The sequence below is a fragment of the Balaenoptera borealis genome (assembly GCF_965194805.1).
Source record: "Balaenoptera borealis genome assembly, chromosome: 14".
Taxonomy (NCBI): domain Eukaryota; kingdom Metazoa; phylum Chordata; class Mammalia; order Artiodactyla; family Balaenopteridae; genus Balaenoptera; species Balaenoptera borealis.
In genome coordinates, this window is record NC_138875.1 from 74,824,253 (window position 1) to 74,844,744 (window position 20,492).

The following is a 20,492-nucleotide window of genomic DNA, read 5'->3' on the forward strand; positions in this document are numbered from 1 at the left end:
ATGTTATTTGTCGTTTTTCCCTTGCTGCTTTCAATAATTTTTCTTTGTCTTTAATTTTTGCCAATTTGATTACTATGTGTCTCGGCGTGTTTCTCCTTGGGTTTATCCTGTATGGGACTCTCTGCGCTTCCTGGACTTGGGTGGCTATTTGCTTTCCCGTGTTAGGGAAGTTTTCGACTATAATCTCTTCAAATATTTCCTCTGGTCCTTTCTCTCTCTCTTCTCCTTCTGGGACCCCTATAATGCGAATGTTGTTGCGTTTAATGTTGTCCCAGAGATCTCTTAGGCTGTCTTCATTTCTTTTCATTCTTTTTTCTTTAGTCTGTTCCGCAGCAGTGAATTCCACCATTCTTTCTTCCAGGTCACGTATCCGTTCTTCTGCCTCGGTTATTCTGCTACTTATTCCTTCTAGTGTAGTTTTCATTTCAGTTATTGTATTGTTCATCTCTGTTTGTTTGTTCTTTAATTCTTCTAGGTCTTTGTTAAACATTTCTTGCATCTTCTCGATCTTTGCCTCCATTCTTATTCCGAGGTCCTGGATCATCTTCACTATCATTATTCTGAATTCTTTTTCTGGAAGGTTACCTATCTCCACTTCATTTAGTTGTTTTCCTGGGGCTTTATCTTGTTCCTTCATCTGGTATATAGCCCTCTGCCTTTTCATCTTGTCTGTCTTTCTGTGAATGTGGTTTTTGTTCCACAGGCTGCAGGATTGTAGTTTTTCTTGCTTCTGCTGTCTGCCCTCTGGTGGTTGAGGCTATCTAAGAGGCTTGATGGGAGGTTCTGGTGGTGGGTAGAGCTGACTTGCTGTGTCTACCTACATTCTTAAGATCTTTTTTAGTAACAGCTTTTTGGGGATGTAATTCACATATCATACAATTTACTTATTTAAAGTGTACAATTCGGGGAACTTCCCTGGTGGTGCAGTGGTTAAGAATCCGCCTGCCAATGCAGGCGACTCGGGTTCGAGCCCTGGTCGGGGAAGATCCCACATGTCATGGAGCAACGAATCCCGTGCGCCACAACTACTGAGCCTGCGCTCTAGAGCCCGCGAGCCACAACTACTGTAGCCCATGTGCCTAGAGGCCGTGCTCTGCAACAAAGAGAAGCCACCACAGTGAGAATCCTGCGCGCCGCAGCGAAGAGTAGCTCCCACTCGCTGAAACTTGAGAAAGCCTGTGCACAGCAATGAAGACCTAATGCAGCCAAAATAAATAAATAAATTAATTAATTAAACTTATTTCAAAAAAATTAAGTGTACAATTCAGTGGTTTTTAGTATATTTGCAGAGTTGTGCAACCAACACTACAATCAGTTTTGTGTTTTTTTAATTTATTTTATTTTTTTATTTTTGGCTGCGTTGGGTCTTCGTTGCTGAACGGGGGCTACTCTTCATTGCAGTGCCCAGGCTTCTCATTGCGGTGGCTTCTCTTGTTGCAGAGCACAGGCTCTAGGCACACAGGCTTCAGTAGTTGTGGCACGTGGGCTCTAGAGCACAGGCTCAGTAGTTGTGGCGCACGGGCTTAGTTGTTCAGCGGCATGTAGGATCTTCCTGGTCCAGGGCTCGAACCTGTGTCCCATGCATTGGCAGGTGGCTTCTTAACCACTTTGCCCCCAGGGAAGTCCCCGGTTTGTTTTTTTGTTTGTTTGTTTGTTTTTTAAATTTATTTTGGTTGCGCTGGGTCTTAGTTGCTGCTCACTGGCTCCTTAGTTGTGGCATGTGAACTCTTAGTTGCGGCATGCATGTGGGATATAGTTCCCTGACCAGGGATTGAACCCGGGCCCCCTACATTGGGAATGCGGAGTCTTATCCTCTGCGCCACCAGGGAAGTCCCCTACAATCAGTTTTAGAGCATCTTCACACCCACCCTCCAAAACCCACACCCAGTAGCAGTCACTCCCCCATTCCCCCACCCCAGCCCCGGGCACCCACTAATCTACTTCCTGTCTCTGTGAATTTGCCTCTTGTGGACATTTTGCATAAATAAAATCACATATGACCTTTTGTATCTGCCTTCTTTCACTCAGCATAATGTTTTCAAGGTTCATCCATGTTGTAACTTGTATCAGTACTCCATTCCTTTTTATGACCAAATACTGTTTAATTGTACAGATGCATCAATTTTATTTATCCATTCATCAGTTGTTTCCACTTTTTTGGCTATTGTGAATAATGGTACTGTGAAAATTGGAATGCAAATTTTTGTGTAGACTATACTTTGTTAATATAAATGGGATTATACTGTAATATAATACCCATATTATTTATAAATATATGTGGAATATATAATGTATGTCATATAATATGTTATATATGATAGAGACTTCTTTTGTGTAATTACATAAATACATGTCTATATCATTTTATAAAGGTACTAATAGCTAACATTTATTGAGTAATTTTTATACATTGGGCACTCTGCTGGGTGGTTTTTTTTTGTTTTTTTTGTTTTTTTTGTTTTATTTATGGCTGTGTTGGGTCTTCGTTTCTGTGTGAGGGCTTTCTCTAGTTGCGGCAAGTGGGGGCCACTCTTCATCGCGGTGCGCAGGCCTCTCACTATCGCGGCCTCTCTTGTTGCGGAGCACAGGCTCCAGATGCGCAGGCTCAGTAATTGTGGCTCACGGGCCTAGTTGCTCCGCGGCATGTGGGATCTTCCCAGACCAGGGCTCGAACCCGTGTCCCCTGCATTGGCAGGCGGATTCTCAACCACTGCGCCACCAGGGAAGCCCAAGAATTTTTTTAAGGGAGGAATTTGGAAAGCAGAGATTATGGGTATGGATCACACTTTTTCCTGTTACCCATTCCAAGCGACCACGAGGCTAATCCAGACCTTGGAACAGAGCTCTTTGGAGACAGTGCCAGGTCTGAGGGGCTCCTCTCCTCTCCAGGCACTGTGTCCCTGCAGCTCTGAGGACGGCTCAGCTACAGTGGTGCTGTCATTGAGTGTTCAGGGAGGCTCTCCAAACCCTTACTGGCCCTAACTTGTAAACTTTTATATCATTTTCTGTCATTGTTGCTACTTCCCAATATCTACTTGTCCAAGGATCTCTTACCGGTTTACACTAGTTAAATTGCCCTTGTGACCAAGCTTAGTTTTCCCTCAAAAAAAAACAAAAACAAAAAACGGAGAGAGTCTTTGAGCTTTTTAGTTGTTTGTTTCTCAGATTGGTATTTGATGTGTGTTTGACTTGTTTTCTGCCATTAACAGAAAAGATAGCCTTCTAGCACGTGTCTGTAACATTCTGAAATATGTTCTTCTTTGACTTGGAAATTGTCTTTCCAGACTTCTTTGCAGAATCAGAAATCATTTTGTTGTTAGCGATAATGTGGTTGTAGAGTTTTTTTAAATGAGTGTTTTTTAATTAAAGCCTATTCCTTGAAGTTAATTTACAGTGAAAACAGAATGATAAATGTGGTTATTTTAAAGGGCGAGGCATGAAGTATGTTTTCAGAGTTATACCAAGAAGCATTAATATTAAGAAAGTACTTCAGAGTTTTTTGAACTAAATCTGTAACTTTTTTATCTACTCAGTTTCATCTTACAAATTAATCTTTTAAATTTGGGAAGACTTGAAAGAATTTGACCAATAAGTGGTGTGGTATGTTTGCAAGAGCTGATGAATGAAGAAAAAGAGAGGCAAACTGGATGAATAGTTGAGCGTGTGTTTCAGGGATGTGACATGGCTGGTGGCACTGTTCAGTTGGCGGTGGGAGTGATTCTCATTCAACATGCTTGTATTAAGAACCTTCTCTGAAGTAGTCAGATGGGATGCATGCTGCCTCTTCAAACATGGACTTGGAGTACAGTGGGGAGACTTGGTTGGCATGATTGGAAAGAGGTTATCGCTCATCTTAGAGAGAAGGAGTAGGTGGAGGCATAGGAGCAAAAGAAGAGGCTTGAGGCCAAGCCCGTGTGGTGCAGCGCCATTCTGTGTGAGTCACGCCTTTACAGTCGGACTTGATCAGAGAGTAGGGGACCTCGTGATTTAAGGCAGGGAATGATGTGAACTGATTTTTGACAATGGCAGTGAAGAGTAAGTGGGGGAGAGGGACAGAAAATGGGAAAGGATACACACATCACACTAGGAAGTACGGGAATCATGACCGAGGTGTGCCGTGACAGTAAAGAGGAGCACCCCGAAGTGGTTGCAGCCTGAGTGTGCGTGATGAAGGTTGCGATGAGATGAAAAGGAGCCCAGAGTTTCTTGTTTGGACGATTAGGGATAGAATGACATTGTGTGGAGTCATGCAGAATCCTGTCATTGAGCAGTTCTGTCTTGTGTTTAGTTTAGACCCAGGTGGGGAGGATGAGCATAAAATGAGTGGCTGGAACAGTGTCCTTAAGTGAAAAAGATGTGATCTAGGGTGTGCATTGGCTTTAAAGGAGCAAGGGTGATGCATCTGAAGTAATGGGGGGAGGCAGGAGACGAGAGCTGGGAGGCCAGAACTGAGCTTGGCTTAGAGCTTTAGCATTCAGAACAGTCCCCTGGGTCTTAGATAGTTGAGCACCATCTATAGCATGAGAAAAGGGATTTCCCCAAATACGAGCCGGTCACAGTGGGCCAGCGGTGGGCACTTTGCACTAGTAGGGTGTAAACATCTTAGACTGGGGTTTAGGGCTGCCTGATTTTTTGAGGGACTTACAAACTCTGTTAGGTTTATGAGCTGAATAGCTTGTGGAGAGAAGCTGAGCCTGTGCTCCACACTGACTGCTGTCTCCTCCCCAGCCCTGGCCATGGGTCTCTGTGTCGCTATGATCGCCTTCGTCCGCCTGCCCAGCCTCAAGGTCTCCTGCCTGCTTCTCTCAGGGCTTTTAATCTACGATGTCTTTTGGGTGAGTGTCTGTTTCCCCAGAGCTGCTGCTGTCCTTTGTGTTTAATTGGAACATTCACTCCGGAAAATTTTTAACTCTAAATATCCAAAGTCTGCTGGCCAGAGTACCTCCTGTCTGAGACCACTCCCGGCTGCACTGTACCTGTTAAAAGGTGAGCAGGCAGCTGTCCGTGCCTGGGTTTGTCGAGACTTGTTACAGTAGAGAGTACACGTGTGACTCTCGGGGTGGAAAAGGGAGCAGGCAGGCAAGGTTCTCTGCCCTGGAGCGCTGGCAGCTCTGCTGTAAGGGCTTCCTCTGTGGGTGTGGAGAGAAAAAATCGGCACGTACACACAGGAGCAAAGATTTTCTTTCTCCTCAAAGCGTGCAGTCTAAAAAGCTTGATGATGCAGTACTGAGACTCTGCTCTTAAGAACAAAGAGGGCTGGTGCTGAGATCGGGGTGCTTCCAGCTCCCTCTGGTAAAGGTGACTCTCCCCTCGGCAGGTGTTTTTCTCTGCCTACATCTTTAATAGCAACGTCATGGTGAAGGTGGCCACACAGCCGGCTGACAATCCCCTTGACGTTCTATCCCGGAAGCTCCACCTGGGGCCCAATGTTGGGCGCGATGTTCCTCGCCTGTCTCTGCCTGGAAAACTGGTCTTCCCCAGGTAAGACTGGCGTGTCGGCCTCATCTCGTGATGGTGAGGACACTGCCTTCCTCTGCCCCTCTGTTCCCCAGTTTGTCTGTCTTTGTCATCAGCATTCTGATGCTGGACTGGAAAAGGGTTGTGAGTCATCTCCATTTTACAGATGAGGACAAGAATACTGACTTAACTTGCAAAGACTGATCATTAAGTGATACAGGTGCAGCTTTTTAATATTGAATAATGTTATCAAACAACCCTATGTTACCGCTGTTAGCATAGTTTAAAGTTGGCTAGAGGGAATTAACGGGAGAATCTGGATCTTTTTTACTTCTAATACATTTGTAAAAATGTCTTAATGCTAAAATTATACAGTTCCTGGAACTATAATCTTGGAAAAATTAATGTGCTGCTTTAATCTCCCATGTCTGGCAGTAGTAGGTGCTTATTTGAAGTCTTAGCAGTGAATGTGTGACACATAGTGAGCTGCTTGACATTTCTAGAGGTGGCAGCGCTCAAGCAGATGGCTCCAGCAGTCACTTATGCGGTGCTCTCCCAGAGCGCTGAGCGTGGGGCTGAAGACCTCAATCGCCAGTACCCTTGTGGCTCTTAATCTCTGAACTCTTAAAAACCAGTGTTGTTAAACCCATAGAGATTGCCATCTACCATTCAGATAAGTTCTTTGACTTCTTAGAAAGTGAACAGACTTTGCGCAGGAGGAGAAATGGGGTTGTAGAAGGTGGCACCCCTGACATGTGACACTACGTTCCAGCTCCACTGGCAGTCACTTCTCTATGTTGGGCATTGGAGACATCGTGATGCCTGGACTCCTGTTGTGCTTTGTCCTTCGTTATGACAACTACAAAAAGCAAGCCAACGGTGACTCCTGCAGTGCCTCTGGACCCGCCAACATCTCCGGACGCATGCAGAAGGTTTCCTACTTTCACTGCACCCTCATTGGATACTTCGTAGGTAAGAGAACCAGAGACTGCATGCAGTCCCCCCTCTGGCTGTCCTCCAACCCCTGGAATTAAATCAGGTCTTCTAGCTGCAGATGCCAGATGAAAGGAGAGCAGTGACTGGTTGCTCTTATAAACAAACACAAAGGAAAAAAAACTGACCCACGAGATGAAAGATGCTCTATGTGTTGGCCAGCAGCCTAGTTCCCTATCCAATAATATGTTTGAAGAACATTGCAGGAAAAGTGTGGTCAGGCCTCAAAGTTGAGAAGACCTACCACACGATGATTGTGGAGCAGTCTGTGTGCTTAATTAAATCTTCGGCTTGAGTTTAACGAATGTCATGTTTATTGCCTACTTTATTAGACAGATACTTCCCTTCATCTGCTCTAACATTTCCATCACCTCTGACCTCGGACTCTCCCTCGGCCAGCTTTTCTCTAGCCAGCTCCGTTTCGGGCAGACAGGAAGAGACGGTTGTAATTGGGCTAGTAACCTGTCTGTACTCCAACAGCTACGACAGTGAACGGAAAGGAGCACCTTTCTTGCCTCTGTGCCTTCTACTGAAGGAGCACTTCACAGTCCACGGTGCTCTCATAGGCGTGGGTTCATTGCCACTCCACTCCACTAGCTCTGAGGGGGGCAGGGCAACTGTGGTATCCCCATTAGACGGATGAGGAGGCTGAGGCTCAAGACGTGAAAGGCCTTAGCCAAGGTTATATGGCTGTCATAAGCAGCAGAGTTGAAACTTGAACCCAGGTCTTTTGCCTCCAAGTCTATCATCATATACCACAGGAGACAGAGGGAGACCAGGCACACTCAAGGCTGAAATGAGGCCTGGAACCAGGGACCTGGGCACGGAGTGGGACTTGGGCTACTCACAGGTCCTTGGAATTCTACGCTTTTAAAAGCTGTGCTGCTCCCTGTTTCTTTACCTGCTCAAGCTGGGCATTTCACTCCCCACCATTGGATGGAATGTGTCACATTACAGCTATACAATCTCAGGACTGTGCCAAGAAGCAGCCAGGTAACAGCGGCTCTCCTCTCTCGGGGCTGTCCCCTTGGAGTTATTCACGAATGTTTCTCTCTCCCCGCAGGTCTGCTCACTGCTACTGTGGCGTCTCGAATTCACCGAGCAGCCCAGCCCGCCCTTCTCTATTTGGTGCCATTTACCTTATTGCCACTCCTCACGATGGCCTATTTAAAGGTGAGAGAGGCAGTTATAAACCAGTGAAAGCAATAACATGGCATTGACCCTGGACTTGGGTATGTATTCTCCTTGCTGGAGGTGGTTCTGCTTAAGACCCTAAGCTCCTGATCTTGAGAGTGGGATCTTTTTGTTTTTGTTGTTTGGGGAGGATTTTGTTTGTTTGCTTGCTTGTTTTTGCTAACCTGATAGTAGCAACTTCTTCCAGGTTCTTAGAGCCATTGGCTGAAAACACTAATGAGTAGACCCCTTACCACCTGGTCATGATTAATTAACTGAAATCCCTAAAGCCCTGCTACAGAGACTTCCTGCTTCTCTTAAAAAACAGCACCCTGTTGCCACCTAATAGCCCTTTAATACTCTGCATTAAAGTTTGGAAATAATTAAGAAATGCATTGTAAAAACTAAGGGCATTATCTGATTTACAAGATTTATATTATCATCCACATTTTACAGATGAAACAGGCACAGAGGTTAATTATCTTGCCTAGATCATCTGAATCATAAGTGATAACACTGCCACGAGGACACCCGCTCAAGGGGCCTAAGAGCCCTTCTAGGAGTTCTTCAAAGAATGAGGGGTTATAACCTTTCCAATGAGTAAAATTTGAATGTTCTTTGATTCTCCACAGAAGCAATCTGATCTGAGATCAGGAGTCAGAAAGGACTTGTAGGTATGTATGCCTCGAGTTGAAACCTGTGACTTAGTGAAGTTCCTTCTTTCCCAGGGTGACCTACGGCGGATGTGGTCTGAGCCATTCCACTCCAAATCCAGCAGCTCCCGATTCCTGGAAGTATGATGGGTCACAGAGAGCGACCAGAACGGCCTCTCAGTCCTTTTCTGTCCACGCGTGGTTTTGTTTCCTCTTAGAGCTGGCCTGGTACTCGGAGACGTACCTGTCTAAGGACTGCCGTGTGACCGGATTACGCATTTACAGGAGCGAGGTGCCGGAGCCTGCGCGGTTCCTTCTCTTCCTGCCGTTGGAGAGGCGGAGCCCCTCCTGAAATGACAGGCCTTCCCCAGCGCTCCTCCCTCCCCCGTTTGTATGGCTCTGCACCAGACTGTTAACCTTTGGGGGACGGAGATGTGACTCTTTAAACTGACAAGGGCAAGGAGTCGTTCTGTACCTTTGAACACTAAAAGGATGAAAAACAGTAGCAAACTGGTTTCTTCAGTGAACCCTCAAGAACTTTTGGGACCAGTTTCCTATGGGGGACTCAGTTTCAGAGAACTGAGACAGAAACTCTTCTGTCATTATATTCTTCTTTCCGTTTTTTGGATTTATTAAATATTTTCTGTGGTGTGAAGTGACTTATTAAATCCACAGACACTGAGTGACTTCTTACAACATAAACATAAGAATTTGTTGTAATGAGTTCATGTCCACCCAGATGTTGTGTTGGCAGTGAACGAGGGCACGGTTTTTATACATACATACACACACATGCACATGGATATATATGAATAAACAAAAATTAAAACCTGCTAAGATCATGCTGTATAGCAGACAGGGGCTTGCTGTAATTTTTAGCATGTAGAGCAGTTCACTCTGGCTTCCTTGTATATGGATAAGCGGCTGTCTTTCCCTCCACAACTGAACGTGCAGTTAAAAAACAGTATAGTATTTGTACTGATATACTCATGGACTTTAGGGGATGCTCATTTGGTTTTGATCAGTGTAGCAAATTAGGGATGAAAAGTTAAAACTTTTTGGCCCTTTTTTCGTTTTTACAGGCTTCTCCCTTGCAGGGTTTTTGATAGTTTCTTCTTGAACCAATGCATGTATTATAGCAGCAGGTGTCTTTGTGCTTTCTGATCATAGTAATGTACTACTTGTAAATACATTTTTCTATTTTCTATTTTTTTGTATTTTTTTTGGCATTTTGTTTCATTGGTGTGCTGTATTTTCCATGCCCTCACTCCTTTAAGAAAAAAAAAGGAAAAAAGCAACACGATCCTGTCCTTGCTGTTGTGATTATAGTCTTGGTTTACCTGTTGTGACAACTGGGTATTGGGGACAAATGTCAAACGCCCCCGGAGACGGGCCCTACGTTCCAGGAATTGTGGCAAGAATGAGCTGCTGTGACCCTTAAATCCGCCCGTGTGCTGTGGCCTTGGCTGGAGACCCAGTGTCCCAGCAGTGACTAGTGGGAGTGGTGTCCACAGCCTGAGAGGAAATTGCCCGTTGTTTGGAGGCAGAGAGAAGCCGGGGATTGGCCTGCCCACCTGAGAGCAGGGGTTGGAGAAGGGCCCATGTTTCCCGGGCTCTCCCTTAAGCAGGTGACCTGTGTATAAACTGGGGCGCTGTGGGCCCCGTGGCTGGAGGTCGCGGTGGGTGGCACTCACAGGTGGTGCACGTGGCGGTCAGGATGGTGCGCTCCTCCGTCGTGTCTTCAGATCCTGCTGAAGGCTGTATGTTTTTTGTTGTTTTGTTGGGTTTTTTTTTTTTTTTAATAAATGACTCCTTTCTAGCCTTTGTTACCTCATCTTCACTTTTGGTTGTTGGTACCAAATGGAGCTCCTGTCCCCTCCTACCTGCTCTGCCTGTTCAGGAGACTGACTTCAGGAAGCCCCTGTCTGTCTCCAGATGGGGTCCCCTGCAGCTCTGGTTCAGCCTACAAACGTCAGAGAACGGAGGCTTCTGCTGTCCGCAGAACCCAAAACAGCCTCTGGGTTTAGTGAAGACCAGAAGTACACCCGTGTACTCTCTGCTGAGCAGCTGTACTTCTTTCTTAGCCCTCAAGGATGCTAATGGCTACTTAAACAGGGAGCAGAGCAGGAGGTGGGGGGAATCTTCCAGAATGACTCTGATTAACGGCAAGTGCCAATAATAGTTAAAAATAATATCCTGGCGGTTTGTCATTTTAATTTTTCTAACTTTTCATTACAAAACTAAATTCCAGACAGAAAGAATGTAAATTTTTGTCATCGCTTTTGTGCAGGTTTCAGGGGAAAATACGCATACAGGACTCCTGAATGTAATTTGGATTCCAGTTGTAGTCTTCAGAGCCCTTGAAACTTCTGCAGAGTAACTACAAATGTTCCTTTTGTTTTAAATTAAACACAGGAGACATGCTAGAATTTGCCCGGTTCTGGAGGTGTCAGGCTCTTCTAACGGGGAGAGGTTGAGGGTGGGGTGTGCAGTTAAAGCACATGCTCTCAGTTTCTCCTACAGCCTCCCTCTCTCCTCTGCTTCGTATACTTACGTCCTGGTCTTATTTCTCCTGGTTTCTCAGATACTGAGTTTTGGGGGTTTCTGTCTAAGAAGTTTCTTGCATTAGGCAAGACATGTTGACAAAGTTCCAGCATGGACCCCCTTCCTCCCTCCCTCCCTGGTCTGGGGATCTTCTTCCCCCAAAGAGTCTGCATGTTGGAACTCTCACTTTTTCACAGTAACTTTCTTCTTTCTAATTTGAGCTAATGGAGATATGGCAGCAAAGTTTATCCAAAGCCTAGCACGTTCCATTACTATTATTACCACTTATGCCTTTTCTGAATAAGACAGCTGCAGAGCTCCCTGTGTAGGAACAGTTCAAACTGAAACTGGGGGGGCTTTGCAGGGGGGTGAGGGGCGGTAGGCTACTATCTGAATTGCCTTTGTAACATGCCAACACAGGCCTTGGTTAAGCAGGTAAGTTATGTTACCCACAAGAAAAGCAAAAGGACTAGTTCTCTGTAAGAATGGAGGGAAGGGAGTTTTGCCAATAAAGTATTAAAAATAGAATCTGCCGAGTCTGCAAAGCAGCTCTCACATTACTGCTGACCAGATCCAGATCCAGTGTTGTATGTAGACATTTGTGTTTTGTAAAGCCTAACATTTATGTCAGAGCCTCGGAATGTAGCAGTTTTGTACATATGTGAGTGTCAACTGTGTAATTCTTCTCCACAGAGACAGGTCAGACAGCACAGGCTCAGAAGGGAACCAGCCCATTCCGCTTCTGGCCTTTCAGTGCATTCTGGCCTGGACAGCCTCCTTCCTCCACTCAATCCCATTTTTCTGGCAATTTCCGTCAATGAAATCAAGAACAAGGGCTCCTAACACAGGTGTCAACCTTGCTACAGGAGTTTGTACTGAAGCGCTGCAAATCTAGTAGTAAAACTCGGGCCCTCCCCTCTTCTCAGAGGGATAAGCCAGGTAAGAGGGGGTTTTTTGGGTTTTTTTAATCCAGAAATTATTCCTATTCCTGTGCAATTTACAGACTTTCTACTTGCAAGGCTCTTAACTTCTGCAGGTTCATAATCCAGCTTCTCGTGTATGGAGCCTCTCCCAGGACAGTATTTTTCCCCACTCCTTCTTTTGACTGTGGCAAGCCATAATTTGTTTCCTCCCCAACCTTTTCCTTGGAATTCAAAGCCCTTTGCTCTCCATTTGAGGTAATTCCGTTATGTTTCACTTAAACTGTGTTAGTCACTGGGTGCTCCTTCAACAGAACCAAACATCCTGATCCCTACCCTCGTGGTCTAACGCAGGCCTTGCTTCAACTCGCTTGATGTGTGGGCAAAGTGGGGTGGCGAGCATCCCCCCCACGAGGTTACTCAGCGGCACAGCACAGAGCTGCAGTCGTAGCTTTCTGTGCTTGAATCTGGGTTTAGCTGTAAATGGCAAAGGCGTGGCTGGGAATGCTGATTCACAGGGCTGGGTGCGCCTGGCCAAGAGAAGGTTGAAAGCACGGTTTATAAGTGCTTTTTTCCTGTACCATTTGTGCAGGTGAAGCCCGGTGCTCCTGAGGGACACAGGCCAGCACTGGGCCAAATGTATCCCTGACAGCTGAAGGCAGCGCCAAGCGCAGTTCGGAAACCTCACTACTTAGAGCCAGCGGTTAGTTAGCAGGTGCTTTATCTCAGTGTCCTACGGTCCTTTGTGGAAATTCTAACTTCATGTGGTGCTCTTTAGCAGTGATCCCTTTGCTGTGATGTAGAGCTCTTAGACATTTGAGTTATTGAAGATTCACATAGAAGGCTCAGGCTTAGTTACGGTTTCTTTCATTTGGATTCTGCCTAGTCAAAATTGTTGGGTGGAACCTGTAAAACCTGCCACTGGTTTGCAGGCGAACAGAAGCTCTGAGGGGTCCTGAAATAGGGGAGCCCCTGGGCTTCCTCCAGCGCCCACTGAGTCCTAGGGTTCTCACTAGACCCCAGGAAGACAGAGGAGTGGGAAGTCTGTTAGGGAGAGGAAACACGGGTTGGAACTGGGAGTCGGGAGGTCTGCCAGGCGGTGGGCCGCAGACTTCTGCCTTGTGAGGAATGAAAGACAGGAAGTGGGTGTCCAGAGGACAAAGGCGGAGGGCAGCAAGGTGGCCACCTGCCAGCATTCCAGCCTCAGGATTCTGGGGGCCAGTCCTCTGCCTTGCAACAGACTTGCTCCTGCAGGCAGGTTGCAAGTCAACTTTCTAACGAGAGTTCACTCAGCCCGCTGGATCTGCCCGGGTGCGGCAAGCTCGTGCACCTAACTTCCAGTAGTTGAACCTTTTCCATTGGAGACAGTGGAGTTCTTCCCACTTTCGGTCAGTGTTGTGGCTTGATTGTTTTAGGTTTTTTCCCCGGGTATACAGTAGCCGTGCCCAGCTATGCAGGCTTACAAGGGGAAGGCAGAATCCTGGCTTCAGAGAGGAGATTGAGGACTTGGTAGTTCAGGGAGGAGCAGCCCAGCCTTGGCCTCTGAGATGACGAAGCGCTCTGCAGGTGAGTCATGGTCTTGCCAGCTGGACCGTGGTGGAAACAGTGCTGCGCTCCCCAACGCTGTCAGCAGGTCGGGCCCTGGCCCCAGCCCGAGCTCTGTGAATGGAGAAACACCCTAAGCCACCCCGCTACCACCTCCCACTGCCCTGGCCCGTTCAGCAGCCACTGGTGTTTTCGGGGCCTGCGCCATTGGATGTCACCTACTGGGTCTCCCTGCCTCCATCTGGCCTTCACTGTGGTCTTCCCGTGAGAGCTGCCCCGGGCTACGGGGGGGTGGGAAGAACAGACAGAACTTGGTGCCACATTGGATGCAGAATGTGGCGATTAGAAGATGACTCTGGCTTCTGACCTGAACAATTAATTGCCAAAACTGAGGTAAGGAAGAGAGTGAGTCCTGTTCTAGCCAGTAGAGTAACTAAAGCTAAAAAGTTGGGATGAAAGCATAGAAATGGTATTGAAAGCCTTAGGGGGAACATACAAGCTGTTCTCAACAGTGAGAGGCAAGAGACTGGCTCCCACAAGGTCCTGTGTGTCGAGGCGCCCGCCAGCACACATCCCTCACAGCCACACGGGACCTTGCCTTGGTGACAGAGTCCCTCTGAGCCCTAGTTTCCCCATCTGGAATGGGAATAAAGGTGCACCTTACTTAAAGTATTAAGTGAATATTAGGCACTGTTCAGGTTTACTGAGTTTTCATGTACTCCACAATTTACCAGTCTTCATGCAGTTAAAATACAATTTAAAAAATCAGACTTAAACAGATATACACACTTTCTTTATTCAAGTGACCACAGCTTCTGTAATACTTTCAGTTCATCACTGAGGAAACTGGTTATCCTTCCACTGTTGAGGGGTGAAGGCTCTTCAATCCTAGTCTAGGCTTTCAAAATTGAGTGGCTGCTGGGTAGATAATAGGGTCTCTACCATCAGCCTAGGCCAGTCCAGGATCTTGACGTTTTCCTGGACACGCTGAAGGACTTGGCGCAAGGAGTGGGGGGGGAAGGAGGGGGCGAGGATGAGTGAGCCTGAGTAGAGGTGGTCCAGGTCTGCGTGTCCTAGGATGTCTGGGCATTCCCTCTGCTGCCACAGCTCCTCTGGGGAAGGGCCCAGCCGGTCACCCTGGTCAGGTTTCAGGAGTGGCCCTTAGGAGCCATTCCTTAGGAGGTCAGCTTAGGCCTTGATCATTTGGCAGCCCAGTCCGAGCAGAAGGCTCACAACGGAAGCATGAAGTGTCGTAGCTACAGAGCACAGAGGGGGCCTGCAGAGGGTCCTGGACTTGTTCCTGCAGTAACTCAGCTGGGACAGAGTCTGCCTAACGGATCCTTAACATTTTGGCTGCTTAAAGCCAAGAGTATCAGCCTCTAACCAGATTCTGCAAACAAACCAACGTTGACCTTTCATTGGTCCAATGTTGACATTTTTATTTTTCTATACTTTTGATTTTCTTTTTCATAATAAATGCTTCCCTCTTTTACTTTATTGTACTTTACAGCTCTGCTGCTTGTTTTGAGGGAAAAGGTAACTGCTACACTCACTGTAAAGCTACCTGGTCACTGTGGGCCTGTATTCTCAAATCTCAAGGCTTGTCTTGAACACACTTGGAACAAAAGACTCAATGGGCCAAACTCCCAGCCTGTTTTCACATAAAGAGCAGCGTCTTTCTAAGCCTCTTGGCTCTAGTCAGCCCACAAGACAGGAGAGGAACAGGAGCCAGACTAGGTAGAGGGTGAAGGCTACTCTTTGTTTTTCTTTTCTTAATTTTTATTGGCGTATAGTTGCTTTACAATGTTGTATTAGTTTCTGCTGTACAGCAAAGTGAATCAGTTAAACATATATCCACTCTTTTTTAGATTTCCTTCCCATTTAGGTCACCACAGAGCATTGAGTAGAGTTCCCTGTGCTATACAGTAGGTCCTTATTAGTTATCTGTTTTCTGTATAGTAGTGTGTATATGTCAATCCCAATCTCCCAATTCATCCCACCCACCCCCTTCCCCCCTTGGTAAGTTTGTTTTACTACATCTGTGACTCTGTTTCTGCTCTGCAAATAAGTTCATCTTTACCATTTTTCTAGATTCCACATATAAGCAATATTATATATTTGTCTTTCTCTTTCTGACTTCACTCTGTATGACAGTCTCTAGGTCCATCCATGTCACTGCAAATGGCATTATTTCGTTCCTTTTTATGGCTGAGTGATAGTCCATTTATATATGCATCACCTCTTCATCCATTCCTCTGTCGATGGACATTTAGGTTGCTTCCATGACTTGGCTATTGTAAATAGTGCTGCAATGAACAGTGGGGGTGCACGCATCTTTTTGAATTATGGTTTTCTCCAGATACATGCCCAGGAGTGGGATTGCTGGGTTATATGGTAGCTCTATTTTTAGTTTTTTAAGGAACCTCCATACTGTTCTCCATAGTGGCTGTACCAATTTACATTCCCACCAACAGTGCAAGAGGGTTCCCTTTTCTGCACACCCTCTCCAGCATTACTGTTTGTAGATTTTTTGATGATGGCCAGTCTCACTGGTGTGAATACCTCATTATAGTTTTGATTTGCATTTCTCTAATAATTAGTGATGTTGAGCATCTTTTCATGTGTTTTTTTTGGCCCATCTTTATGTCTTCTTTGGAGAAATGTATGTTTAGGTCTACCACCCAGTTTTTGATTGTGGTGTTTGTTTTTTTTGATAGTGAGCTGCATGAGCTGTTTGTATATTTTGGAGATTAATCCCATGTCAGTTGCTTCATTTACAAATATTTTCTCCAATTCTGAGGGTTGTCTTTTCATTTTGTTTATGGTTTCCTTTGCTGTGCAAAAGCTTTTAAGTTTAATTAGGCCCCATTTGTTTATTTTTGTTTTTTTTTAATTACTCTAGGCAGTGGATTGAAAAAGATCTTGCTGTGATTTATGTCAAAAAGAAAGTGTTCTGCCTATGTTTTCCTCTTAAGAGTTTTATAGTATCTGGCCTTACATTTAGGTCTTCAATCCATTTTGAGTTTATTTATATTGAGGTATAGTTGTTTTACAATGTTGTGTCATTCTGAGTTTATTTTTGTGTATGGTGTTAGGGAGTGTTCTCATTTCATTCTTTTACATGTGGCTGTCCAGTTTTCCCAACACCACTTATTGAAGAGACTGTCTTTTCTCCTGAAGTCTACTCTTCGAAGACTTCAACAAAGCATTTGGAAGATTCTCTATCCTCTGGGTCAAGGTGGGGAAATTGGGGCATCAAAATATCGTTGATGAAGTAGATTAATAACTAGTTGAATGACCCTATTTTCCCAAAGGCCCTTGCCTTTGTCCTCAGCCCTGCCCTGCCCAACATTTCTCTTGACAATTTGGCTGAGGACACAACTTCCAGGCTTAGCAAGTTTGAGGAGGATGTGAAGCAAGGAGAGGGAACCTAACCATGATCCAAAGAGAGCCCTGAGGCCTAGGACAGGGGGTCAAATCAAACACGGGGAAGCCTGATGGAGAGAGCTACTGCAAATGAGAGCACCGGATATCGGATATCGGTGACAGCCTGCAAGAATCCCCTGAGGTAGGTGCTACTATCACCAGTTTTACAGAGGAACTCACCCAGCCCCCGAGATCACCACCTGGTAAGTGGCAGAATAAGCCCTAAACACTGGCCTGTGACCTTAACCACTGTATATCTCCCCATCACAGAATTGCTGATAGCCCCTACCCTCAGAAAATACAGCTGGGTCATTAAACACTGCTGGCTCAGTGGCCTACGCCTCACTCCAAAACACTTTCAATCCAACCACTACCCAGAGGAGACAAGGACTGTTACAGCCACCTCTGCCCTGTTCTTCCCAAGTCCAGTGTATGTTCCACATTGTGGGCCAGAATGGTGGTCAGTTATCTCAGACTTGTAGTAAAATCTCATGATACAATTATAGGCAGGGCAGATTTTATTACCAGTGTTATAGACCAAGAGTTTCAAGCTCAGCTAATTTTGCCCCAGGTCTTCCTGCCTCCAGAGCGTGAGTTCATTCTCAGAAGGTAATCTCAGAAGGTTTTTTTTTTTTTTTGGCTTAAACAAAAGCAGGGAAGTTTCTGTAAACAGAGAAGGGCTGTGCAAACAACTTCCTATTGGAAGTGGAGGACCACTGACCCTATTAGGAAGCAGGGAAGAGCTGGAGTTGGGTTGCCTGAGCCCTATGTGACCCAGCTGCTGCCCAGAGGGGTGTGCAGACCTCCCTGCCAGTAATGCTGTAGCAACATGGACTACTACTCACTAAAATAGGGTTCTGCCTCACACAGGGACCAGGACGCATGCCTCCTAGCAAGCCACGACCAGACAAACTTCAGTGTTAAAAGGAGGAGTCCCCCATCGCTGTCATTAAAACAAAACAACAAACCATGAAAACAACTGTCAGCTGCTGTTCTGATCTCCAATAATGGTGGACTGTAATTCAAACCAATCCTCCTGCTAAAAATAACTTTAAAATATAGATGAAATACAGACAATATCTTTTGAAAAGCAATGGAGAAGTTTCTGCTTCTGCTCATGATGGAAGAACTCCTATTTCATCCAACCCTCCCACAAATGACAGCTATAAATTCTCAACAAAATGTAGAAAGCAACCTTAAGGCAGTGTAGAGCAACCGAACTGAGGAGAAACTGGAGGGGAGCTGACAGTTGGAAATGAACGGCACTGGGTAAGTTCCCACTTTTATGGCTTTTTGCCTGATAACAGGCCCCAAGTGGCACTCTGTGGGGTAGTTAAAACTTATATAGAAACCTGGCTTCAATAACCAGCCAAAGGAAAGGGTTCGAAATGATCCCAGCACTGTGAGGGAGTAAATCCCAGAAACAAGAGAGGGAGCCCCACATGCCCAACTCTATGATCCCTAAATATAGACTCCAAGCAGCCAGCTAAAAGAACTAAGGAGACGTATCAGCTGCTGCTCACCAAAGAGGAACCCAAGTTTTAAGTCTGAGTTCAGACAAGTTAACTGCCTACTTGAAAAATATTCATCAGCAGAATTTCTACAGTGCATTATTAACAATATCCAGGATGTAATTCAAAATTACATACGAAAAAGCAAGAGAATGATCAATACACGAGAGAAAAAGTAATTAATGAAAACTGACTTTGAGATGATCCAGATGTTAACATTAACACTCAAATTTTTTTTTTAGTTGGCTGCGTTGGGTCTTCATTGCTGCGCACGGGCTTTCTCTAGTTGCAGCGAGCAGGGGCTACTCTTTGTTGCAGTGCGCGGGCTTCTCATTGCGGTGGCTTCTCTTGTTGCATAGCACGGGCTCTAAGTGTGCGGGCTTCAGTAGTTGTGGCACGTGGGCTCTAGAGCGCAGGCTCAGTAGTTGTGGCACACGGGCTTAGTTGTTCTGTGGCATGTGGGATCTCCCCGGACCAGGGCTCGAACCCGTGTCCCCTGTGTTGGCAGGTGGATTTTTAACCACTGTGCAACCAGGAAAGCCCAACACTCAAGGTTTTTAAATCAACTGTTATACATTTGCAGCAACATGGATGGACCTAGAGATTGTCATACTGAGTGAAGTAAGACAGAGAAAGACATATGATACCACTTATATGTGGAACCTAAAAAATGGTACAAATGAACCTATTTACAAAACAGAAATAGAGTCACAGATGTAGAGAACAAACTTATGGTTACCAAGTGGGGGAGGGATAAACTGGGAGATTGGGATTGACATACACACACGACAATATATAAAATAAATAACTAATAAGAACCTACTGTATAGTACAGGGAACTCTACTCAATACTCTAATGGGAAAAGAACCTAAAAAAGAGTGGATATATGTATAACTGATTCACTTTGCTGTACAGCAGAAACCAACACAACATTGTAAATCAACTATACCCCAATAAAAATTAATTTAAAAAATTTTTTTAAATAATAAATCAACTATTATAAACATGCCTGAGAATTATCAATGCACAAATAGGAATTGTGAGCAGGGAAACAGTAAAAAAAACCAAATAAAAATTGTAGAACTGAAAAATACAATACCTGAAGTAAATTTAATAGATGGGATTAACAGCACATTGAAGATGACAGATTAAAGAATCATTACGCTTGAAAAAGAGCAAGGATTAGTAAACCTTTTCTGTGAAGGCTCAATAGTAAATACTTTGGGCTTTAAAGGTCAAAGATCCATTACAAATACCCATCTCTGCCATTCTAGTGTGAAAGCAGTTATAGTAAATGAATGAGGTTAAACAGATTCAACCTGGGGTGGTCCATAGTTACAGATAGAGCAAATAGGCATCCAAAATGAGGAAGACAGAATAAACAAATGGGACCTAATGAAACTTAAAAGCTTTTGTACAGCAAAGGAAACCATAAACAAAAGGAAAAGACAACCCACAGAATGGGAGAAAATATTTGCAAACGAAGCAACTGACAAGGGATTAATCTCCAAAATATACAAACAGCTCATGCAGCTCAGTATCCAAAAAAAAAAAAAAAAACCCAATCAAAAAAATGGGTGGAAGATCTAAATAGACATTTCTCCGAAGACGACATACAGATGGCCAAGAGGCACATGAAAAGATGCTCAACATCACTAATTATTAGAGAAATGCAAATCAAAACTACAGTGAGGTATCACCTCACACCAGTCAGAATGGCCATCATTAAAGAATCTACAAACAATAAATGCTGGAGAGGGTGTGGAAAAGGGAACCCTCCCACACTGTTAGTGGGAATATAAATTGGTGCAGCCACTATGGAGAACAGTATGGAGGTTCCTTAAAAAAACTAAAAATAGAGCTACCATATGACCCAGCAATCCCACTCCTGGGCATATATCTGGAAAAAACCATAATTCGAAAAGATACATGTACCTCAGTGTTCATTGCAACACTATTTACAATAGCCAGGACATGGAAGCAACCTAAATGTCCATCGATGGAGGAATGGATAAAGAAGATGTGATACATATATACAATGGAATATTACTCAGCCATAAAAAAAGAATGAAATAAGCTATTTGCAGTGACCTGAATAGACCTAGAGGTTGTCATACTGAGGGAAGACAAATGTGATACCACTTACATGTGGAATCTAAAAAAATGGTACAAATGAACCTATTTATTTCTGTTTTGTAGAGTCACAGACGTAGAGAACAAACTTATGGTTACCAAGGGGGAAAGTGGAGAGAGGGATAAATTGGGAGAC

General features: G+C 44.9%; 1 protein-coding gene across 4 annotated transcripts in view; it reads left to right on the forward strand.

Annotated features, from left to right (window-relative positions):
* Positions 1-9,483, forward strand: part of SPPL3 (signal peptide peptidase like 3) — a 55,227-nt gene extending 45,744 nt beyond the window's left edge. Inside the window, exons 7-12 of one of the 4 annotated variants that reach the window (XR_014234234.1) lie at positions 4,729-4,835; positions 5,318-5,481; positions 6,230-6,429; positions 7,514-7,682; positions 8,256-8,297; positions 8,495-9,483. Coding sequence is in view for 3 of the 4 variants with exons in the window: in XM_082354505.1 (XP_082210631.1) it covers positions 4,729-4,835; positions 5,318-5,481; positions 6,230-6,429; positions 7,514-7,623; positions 8,352-8,423 (653 nt within the window). In the remaining variant the exon portion in view is untranslated. Of the gene's footprint in view, positions 1-4,728; positions 4,836-5,317; positions 5,482-6,229; positions 6,430-7,513; positions 7,683-8,255 lie in introns of all 4 variants that reach the window. The other 3 variants (XM_082354506.1, XM_082354507.1, XM_082354505.1) reach the window with 3 other exon arrangements.
* The last annotated feature ends 11,009 nt before the right edge of the window (positions 9,484-20,492 follow it).